This window comes from Macrobrachium rosenbergii, chromosome 23 (assembly GCF_040412425.1).
Source record: "Macrobrachium rosenbergii isolate ZJJX-2024 chromosome 23, ASM4041242v1, whole genome shotgun sequence".
In the NCBI taxonomy this organism is placed as follows: domain Eukaryota; kingdom Metazoa; phylum Arthropoda; class Malacostraca; order Decapoda; family Palaemonidae; genus Macrobrachium; species Macrobrachium rosenbergii.
Window position 1 is genome coordinate 25893495 of NC_089763.1, and position 10000 is coordinate 25903494.

At 34.6% G+C, this 10000-nt stretch overlaps 1 protein-coding gene across 1 annotated transcript in view; it reads right to left on the reverse strand.

Moving 5' to 3' along the window:
* The window catches only part of LOC136851050 (nephrin-like), a 17945-nt gene that overhangs the window by 2836 nt on the left and 5109 nt on the right, over positions 1-10000 (reverse strand). Inside the window, exons 3-6 of the mRNA XM_067125020.1 lie at positions 4365-4550; positions 3591-3702; positions 2562-2737; positions 800-986 (exon numbers count right to left, since the gene is read on the reverse strand). Coding sequence (XP_066981121.1) covers positions 800-986; positions 2562-2737; positions 3591-3702; positions 4365-4550 — 661 coding nt within the window. The remainder of the gene's footprint in view (positions 1-799; positions 987-2561; positions 2738-3590; positions 3703-4364; positions 4551-10000) is intronic.

Sequence of the window (10000 nt, forward strand, 5' to 3'; positions counted from 1 at the left end):
TTTTTCATTCACTTTTTTTCATTATTCATTTTTTTGGCCCGTTCCAGAACTCATTACAAGCGAGGCTTTTCATTTTTTTTTTTTGTGATCATTTGGGTACGGATATCAGCCAATTTTTTCCTCCCTCATTCCCTGTCATGTTTCATTATTTTTCCAATTTCCTGCTTGCATTTACGAATCTGGATCCTTTTTTTTCTTAGTAAATTTCTTTTAACAGAATGCAGCAATTGAGAAATTTTTTCAGCACTTTTTTTTTTTAATAAATGGGCGGTCTCGAGACAAAAGAGTTAAGCTGCAGTTGCCACAGTCATGCTGTCTTTGTTGCGAAGTTGAATCCTCTTTTGAAAAAAAAAAAAAAAAAAAAAAAAAAAAAAAAACTAAGTAAAACAGAGCTCATAAACTTTAAATTTTCAAAAAAAAACTATTGTGCTTCTTCCTTTCCGTTTTCAGATAAGGTTTTTTAGAGAATTGTTTGTGTGTTTTTTTTTTTCATTCTTGTCCACATATCTTGACGTATGCGCCTTTTTTTAACATTTCAACTCATATTCTTCTTACATAACCACGCCACCTTAAGGCACTAGATACCCTTCATTTCGAGATAATCCATTTTTTATGGCAATTTAAATTTTTTATTTTTATTCCTTAATATTTTCTAACAATTTTGATGATCAGGAAGGTTGAATAGACATTACTACAAAGCTTCACACTATGAAAACTTATAAGAAACTTCTCAGATGTCTAAATAGAAGTCGAAAACAGCCAGATATTATTTATAGTAGGCAGGAAAACCAATGCATACCTTGTCACAGTGCCGCCGTAGAGCCCGGGCGAATGGGAAGTGATGGCACCCTCCAGAGTGGCACCTCCCGAGTGCCAGGTCAGAGTGGAAGGGGGCAAACTCGAGGACGACTCGCAGGTCAAAGTGGCGACCTCGCGAGCCTCCACTTGTGAGGGCTTGCATTGGGTGATGACCTCCCACGCCGGAACTGGGAACAACGAGGAAGAGAGAAATGATCAGAACACGATCGAATTTTTACGGGGCATTTAGTAGTTCGGGAAAAGTATTTTTGGAATTAACTCAAACGTTTGTTGGTTCGAGAAAAGTATTTCTGAAATGAACTCAAAGGTTTTGCTGGTTCGAGAAAAGTATTTTTGAAAGTAACTCAGACGTTTGTTGGTTCGAGCAAAGTATTTCTGAAATGAACTCAAACATCTGCTGGTTCGAGAAAAGTATTTTTGAAATTAACTCAAACATCTGCTGGTTCGAGGAAAGGATTTTCAGAATTAACTCAAACTTTTACTGGTTCGAGAAAAGGAATTTTGAAATTAACTCAAACATCTGCTGGTTCGAGGAAAGGATTTTCAGAATTAACTCAAACTTTTACTGGTTCGAGAAAAGGAATTTTGAAATTAACTCAAACATCTGCTGGTTCGAGGAAAGGATTTTTGAAATGAAATCAAACGTTTGATGTCCTTCTTGAGGTTTGAGAAACAGGTGTGCAAAAAAAAATACACTGACCGTTTGGAGGCTTGAGAAACACTGCTAAAAACAAACGTAAATAGTTACGAAGCGTTTGTAGGTTTTAAGAGACAAGTTAATACGAAATATAATTATACGAATTTTAACAGGGCTTCTAATGGTTGGGAAAACTGGTTCTTAAAACGCACTGAGCGTTTTGAGGGCTTTAGAAGCATTAATAAAGATACGACTTGAATAATTAATGAAATTGTGTAGGTTCGAAGAAACAAGTTAATATAAACTTCACTTATATTTTTTCCCAACCATTTGGAGGCTGAAGAAACTAATGAATTGAAAAATGCTCTCCTAAAATAGTGTCGTTTTGGGGATTTTAAAACCTTAATAAAAAGCAACCTAATATATTATCTGACCATTTAGAGATTTCAGAAACAAATTATTTAAAAAAGGACACTCATTAATCTTACTTGACAGCTTTCCATTGTGTTATATCAGTTGTCAGTGTAATTGTTTTGGCGTAAGTACTTTATCTTGAATATGTTGTTATGACACTTGAAGCTATACATAATTAACTTAAAGAAATGGCCATATACTACTTTTTATTTCGGTTACATATTGGTATAAGATCACAGGAGAAAGTTTTTGTTTTATATTAACCTTAAATTAGCCATTGCTGAGGGAAGCAAGTAATAATAATAATAATAATAATAATAATAATAATAATAATACACACACAATAATAATAATTTACATAGCAGATACAAATAAATAATATAATAATATATATATATATATATATAAATGGAATAAATAGCAAATATATATATATATATATATATATATATATGTATGTGTGTGTGTGTGTATGTATGTATGTATGTATGTATGTGTATGTACAGTGTATGTATACAGCACTCATCAAATAACTACAATGAAATAATCTGATACAGAAAAAATAGCCAAACTCATATAAAAAAAAAGAAATTATTAAGGTACTTATGTCTGGCTAAATAGAAACTCTATCTTTGTGAGCGTTACAAGGCTTTCATTTCAAGCCAGACTGATTTGAGCCTTAAGTACTCACACATAAGGCTGATAGTCGTATGAGCGGTGAGGGGCGTGGTCGTAGCCGCATTGCTGACCTCACACCTGACCTTTGCCCCGTTGTCTGCGGGCACGACCTTGAAAGCTGCCCTCGCCCAGGTCACGTTCCCCCTCTGCTGCTCCTGAACTTCGACCTCCTCCTCTCCTTTGAATAACCTGTTGGGTAAATGAGGTCAGGGGTCAAGCGAGATAAATAAGAGGTGAAGAAATAAGGTTTGATAATTAAGAGGTAGACGGAAGGGGATAATAACCTGTTGGGTATTTAGGGTCAGAGGTCAAGCGAGGTAAAGAAGAGATGAAGAAATAAGGTCTGATAATTAAGAAGTAGATGAAATAGGGCGAGATAGAGAAGAGTAGAGGTAGGAGAAAGATGGATGATTAAGAGATCAGGTAAAGCAAGATAATTAGTTATAGGTAAATAGGTAATAGGTAAACCAATGGATGTTGGACCTCATGGGTAGCGAGGTAGATAGGTTAATCAAGGTAACAAAGAGGTAACGGGGGCGTAAAAGGTAAAGAAATGGGAATTAGGTGCAAATAGGTAACATAATGAGTTTTACAGGTGAGTGGTGGTTCTTGATAGTTAATAGGAGATAAAGTAAATCGATGTAATTAAATAGGAAACAGGAAAATATGAATTTTTTAATAACTACCAGAGAAAGATATGAATTTTTATTAATAACTAACAGATTAAAGAAGTTAAACAGAAAAAAAATAAATACGAAACAGGAAAATATGAATTTTTTTTTATAACTAGCAGAGATTAAAGATGTTAAAGAGGAAAAAAAGCTAAATAGGAAACAGGAAAGTATGACAAAATTTCCCAGGAACTACCAGAGGTTAAATATGTTACAAAAAAAAAGTTAATATTAGTTAAAGCAAATTCTCACATATAAAATTTAATTATTAAGTTATTCAAGTTTATCTATTATATACAAAATGATTTCCCTCAGGTATTAAAATTATTTTCCACCTCCTTTTCGGGTCATAGCAAACGACCCATACTGACCTGATCCGCGGTGGCGGGTGGCCTCCAGTGCTGGTACAGGTCAGTTCCAGAACGGTTCCCGCCACGACCTGACCTCTGACGTCTACCTCGACGACCGGAGGTCCTGGCATTCCTGAGGTCAAACGGAAAAGGACTTGCGCTTAGCCTCCAATATTGGTAAGTGACAATAATTTAGGTACTAGTCATACTTAGAATGAGGTTCCGTCATCGTAACAATAATGTAGGTACTAGTCATACTTAGAATTAGATTACTTACCTGTACTATGACGAACACAATTTTGATAATTGTTTATTGTTACACGTTAGAGATAGCGTTAGAAATATGCTTTAATGCAGCAATACTAATTATGACGTCACGACATTCCGTAGGGGCTGCTTATCCGTAAATATATAATACATAAAAGAGCCTCATCCTGAACTCACTGGTGATACTTATAAGACTAGTATGTGTTATGGGATTAGAAATATGCAGTAATTCAATACTAATTATGACGTCACGACATTCCGTGGGAGTTGCTTATTCATCACGAAATGTAAATGATTATTTATATCGTGTCGTGAATACTTAATACATACTAAAAGATCCTCATCCTGAACTCACTTGTAATACTTAAGAGCCTAGTGTGCATTATGGGATTAGAAAATAGCAGTAATTGAGTGTTATTTATGACGTCACGACATTCAGTAGGAGACGCTTGTTCGTCTCGAAATGTCCATGACGAAGTATGATGCTTTGTAAATATACATACTAAAAGAACCTCATTTTGAACTCACTGGTGATACTTATGAGCCTAGTATGCGTTATCGGATTGTCGGCTGTCGAGTGCTTAGCCTCACACTCCACTTTGACCTGTCGGGCGTCCTTTGACCCGCTGGCGTACTGGGTCAACTCAGATGACGTGATCCAGCCGCTGCCCTCCGCCCGTTTCTCCTCCGTTTTTCCTCCCTTGACGACTTTTCCTGGAAATGAGATGATTTGCAGTGTAAGAATTGTCCAGTTAATGTATCCAATTATATACACATGCATTATATATATATATATATATATATATATATATATATATATATATATATATATATATATATATATATGTGTGTGTGTGTGTGTATATACATGTATATATATATTATATATATAAACACACACATATGCAATGTATGTATTTATATTTTGTGTATATTACTCTCTTCCAACGTTATTTTTTGGAGCGAGTCGCGTCTGTTCTCTTTCATAATGTTTGTGTATAGTTTTTAAAATACAAGGAACGCGCGATGAAAAATTAACTGGAACCGACGAAATAAAATTTTCACAGACGAGGAAGTAAATAAAAGCTTGTAAACCAAAGGTAGTTTTGTGAAAACACGCAAAGGGTTTTTTAAAAGTATTTCTACTGTCATCGGAGTTTCTGGCTTCACATTTTTAGATGCCAAATCCAAAGTGCTTTGAGGAGGCTCTGAATGATGCTCTCCGATGCTTTGATGTTCTGGCATTTATTCATACAATCTTTTATGAATTTATGGTCGTGTATTTATTTTCATATGGTAGAGTTCGCAGTTGTATTTTTCCTTTGAAATTTTTTTTTACTTTGTCTTTTTTGAAACATTGTATTTTTCCTTTAAACAAATTTTACTTTTGTCTTCACTGTATTTTTCCTTTAAAAAATTTATACTATTTCTTTTTTGAAACGCATTTTTCCTTGAAAAAAGATTATACTTTTTAAATTTTGTTACTTATTTTCCTTGAAAAAATTTATACTTTTGTCTTTTTTGAAACGTATTTTTCCTTTAAAGAAATTTACTGTATTTTTCCCTTCAAAAAAATTTATACTCTTGTCTTTTTTGAAACATTATATTTTTCCTTTGAATAATTTATACCTTTGTCTTTTTTGAAACATTGTATTTTTCCTTTTAAAAAATTATACTTTTGTCTTTTTTGAAACGTATTTTTCCTTTAAAGAATTATACTTTTGTCTTTTTTGAAACATTGCAGTTTTCCTTTAAAAAAGTTATACTTTTGTCTTCTTTGAAACATTGCAGTTTTCCTTAAAAATAAATTATACTTTTTTCTTTTTTGAAACATTGCTTAAGTTTATGCTTCCGTTAATAGGAGTAGCATGAAGAAAGGTTATAGTAGAAGAATTGTTGTCATTACTTATAAGAAAAAATAAGAAAATACTCGCGGCATTTCTTCGTATATACAATAAATCGTTTTTTTTTCGTTAGACTGATCGTAATGAAGAAAGATTGCTTTTAATGTATAATCTCTCTCTCTCTCTCTCTCTATCTCTATATATATATATATATATATATATATATATATATATAGATGAGATAGATAACATTTCTTGGATACTTGAATTTCAAGTCAGTGGTCCCCTTTGGTTCCATATGAATAGGGTTCATCTTCTGAATAATAATAATAATAATAATAATAATAATAATAATAATAATAATAATAATAATAATACACACACAAGTAATAATAATCCCAAAGTAAAAAATAGCCAGTTCTATAAAAATGAAAAATCAACACTTCCCTAAATCACACCGAAATTTATAACATCAGCAATGCTTTAGGGAAGCAGGAACAAACAAACGCATTCCCCGCCGAGTCTTTGCATAAACCATCGAGTGCATTAAGATTTTTTTGTTCTTTTTTGCGTTCCCTTCCCAGCTGACTGCTTCCATTAGCCCGAGGGGAAACTTCATTTTCGTCATGAAAGAAAGAAGTTGCCTGTTTCGGCAGATCTAATGCAGTTTTCACGGACGCAAGTTCACTTACTGTATTACGCGTTTTTCTCCTCTCTCTCTCTCTCTCTCTCTCTCTCTCTCTCTCTCTCTCTCTCTCCCCTCGATGAAGGAAAATGCTCTTTGGCTTACTCCTCTCTCTCTCTCTCTCTCTCTCTCTCTCTCTCTCTCTCTCTCTCTCTCTCTCTCTCCTCAGTAAAGGAAAATGGTTTTGCTTACAGAAGGATTCTAAATGTGTGTGTGTGTGGGTATGTTTATGTGTATGTTTATGTGTGTGTGTATGTGGGTACGTTTATTTGTATGTTTATGTGTGTATGTTTATGTGTATGTGTGTGCGTGTAAATGAAATTCGTACAAACATTTTCGAAATGGTAATACACTCATGAAAGGCAAATGAGTTTTTCTATTGAGAGATTCTAATTGCATGCGTATGTGGGTATGTTTATGCGTTTGTTTATGGTGATGTGTATGCGTGTATGAATGAAATTCGCATAAAAGTTTTCAAAATGATAGCACAGGAAAATGGTTATGCTCGCTGAGGGATCCTAGTTGTATGTTTGTGTGTATGTGTGGGTATGTGTATATGTACTGTATGGTTATGTGTTTGTGTATAAATGAAATTCGTATTAACATTTTCGAAGTGGTAACAAACAAAGTACAAAAAAGGCGCCGAAGTTTCTTCGGCGCAATCGAGTTTTTTGTACAGCTGCTACAGCGTAGAATCAAGGCCACCGAAAACAGATCTATCTTTCGGTGGTCTCGATATAATGCTGTACGAGTCGCGGCCCATGAAACTTTAACCACGGCCCGGTGGTGGTCTATCCTATATAATTTCTGGAGGCACGATTATGGCTATCTTTAGCCTTAAATGAAATAAAAGCTACTGAGGCTAGAGGGCTGAAATTTGGCGTGTTTGGTGATTGGAGGGTGGATGATCAACATACTAATTTGCAACCCTCTAGCCTCAGTAGTTTTTAGGATCTGAGGGCGGACAGAAAAGTGTGCTGACAGAGTAAAGTGCGGACGGACAGACAAAGCCGGCACAATAGTTTTGCATCACGGAAAACTGGAAAGGAAGATGACTTTGCTCACAGAGCGATTCTAATTATATGTGTGTGTATGTTGATATGTATGTTTATTTGTATGTTTGTTTGTATGTGTATGTGTATGTGTGTATCTGTATAAATGGCACTCGTATAAGCGTTTTCATAATTATAATAAATTTAAAAAAAGAAAATGACCTGATTGTAATGTGAGATTGAATGCAGCCTGACGGTTGTGAGTAGGCTTTCATGTATGTGTGTATGTGTATATGTATGTGTGTATGTGCATGTGTATCCGTATGTGTATGTGCGTTTATAAATGAAATTCGTTTAAATATTTTCAAATATTAATAAACCTAATAAAATGACAAGTATATCTGATAGGATTGAGAGTTTAAATCCATCTTTAAGAGAATAGGTAGTCTAAAATGTATATGTGTAAGTTTATGTATGCAATAATTCGTAAGTACGTTCATGTATGAAATTATGCGCACAGACTTTTTTAATTTTCGAACAAAGAATGAAAATGCTAATTTAAAAAAAAAAAGAAATCTGTAGCGTCGTTTGTGAAACGCAAAGTTCACAGAAAAAGCCGACTATTCACGTGATGTCTTGAAGCCGTCTGTGAATTTTAATGTCATTTGTAGAGCTTGTGATTGTAACTAGATAGCTAGATAAACAGATAGATAGATATATAAATAGATAGATAGATAAAAAGTTAAGTATACCTTAGTTTATCCAGACCACTGAGTTGATTAACAGCTCTCCTAGAGAGGGCTGGCCCGAAGGATTAGATTTATTTTACGTGGCTGAGAACCAATTGGTAACCTAGCAACGGGACCTACAGCTTATTGTGGAATCCGAACCCCATTACAGCGAGAAATGAATTTCTGTCACCAGAAATAAATTCGTCTAAGTAGATAGATAGATGCAGTATATAGATAGATTGATAGATGCGGTATATAGATAGTTAGATAGATAGATAGATAGATGCGTTAAATAGATAGATAGATAGATGCGGGATATAGATAGATATATAGATAGGACATTCACTATAATAAAATCGACATGTGCAGGTGTTGTGGTACAACAGTATTAGATAAATAGACAGTTAGACAATTAATAACCCTGTAGAGGTTAAGAACAGGCTCATTCAGTTGTTAGAAACCTCTCGTACAAAAACGAGAAAAACTCATAATAAAGAATCAAACAAAATAAAAGCGGAAGGAAGACATGAAATCTCGACTCAACAAAGGATCCTAAGAATAAGGGAAAACAACATCCTAAGAATAAAGGAAAACAACATCTAAGAATAAAGGACAGCAACATCCTAAGAATAAAGAACAACAACATCCTAAGAATAAAGAACAACAAAAACATCCTAAGAATAAAGGAATAAAACGTCCTAAGAATGAAGGACAACAACATCCTAAGAATGAAGGGCAACAAAATCATAAGAATAAAGGACAACAACATCCTAAGATTAAAAGAGAATAAAGGACAACAACAACATCCTAAGAATGAAGGGCAACAAAATCCTAAGAATAAAGGACAACAACATCTTGGGAATAAAGGACAGCAACATCCTAATAATAAAGGACAACAGCAACATCCTAAGAGTAAAGGACACTAATCACATCCTAAGAATAAAGGACAATAATCACATCCTAAGAATAAAGGAAAACAACATCCTAAGAACAAAGAACAACAACATCCTAAGAATAAAGGACAACGTCTCAAGAACAAACGACGAAGAACCACATCTTAGGAATAAATGAAAGCAACTACATCCTATAAAAATGCAGGGCAACAACATCCTAAGAACGAAGAACAACAACATCCTAAGAACAAAGGACACCAACAACATCCTGGGAACAAAGATGCAAAGCCATTAATCCTCGGGACGTCCCCTCGACTCGAATGAATATTTTGCTGACTTTCCAAAAAAAAAAAAAACCCGAAAACAAAAATCTTTGTTGCATTGCAGTGCGGTCATCTTGCCCCATAAATTGCAGCGTATACATTGCACAGGAAGCTTATAAATGAAGATGCGGGCGACAGTAATTACTATGCAGATCCTTTATCCCCCCATCTCCCACCCCCCCTCCGTCGGGGTGGGGGAGGGGGTGGAAGTTGAGTAAATTAACCAGCAATAAGCAAGGGATGGTCGCGCCATAAGTCACTGGGGGGGATTCTTTTTGAGGGCCAAGTTGATGATACACCGTTCTTGATGGAGTTGTTGCTTTAATCCTCTCTCTCTCTCTCTCTCTCTCTCTCTCTCTCTCTCTCTTCCTCTCTCTCTCCTCTCTCCTGTTTCCTGTTGTGGGATTGGTCTTTTTTTTTGAGAGAGAGAGAGAGAAAGGAGAGACTTTTCTATATATTATTTTTATGAGTGAAGGAGTATGACTGTATATTGTCATGCTTATTCCTATCATATACTGTAACACATATATATATATATATATATATATATATATATATATATATATATATATATATATATATATATATATATATCAGAAATTGAAAGAAAATGAAGCAACCCTGACAAACTGGTAGCAGAATCTGAACCCGCCATCTCCAGAGTATCAGAACGAGGTCGCGTTACCGACCTGGCCA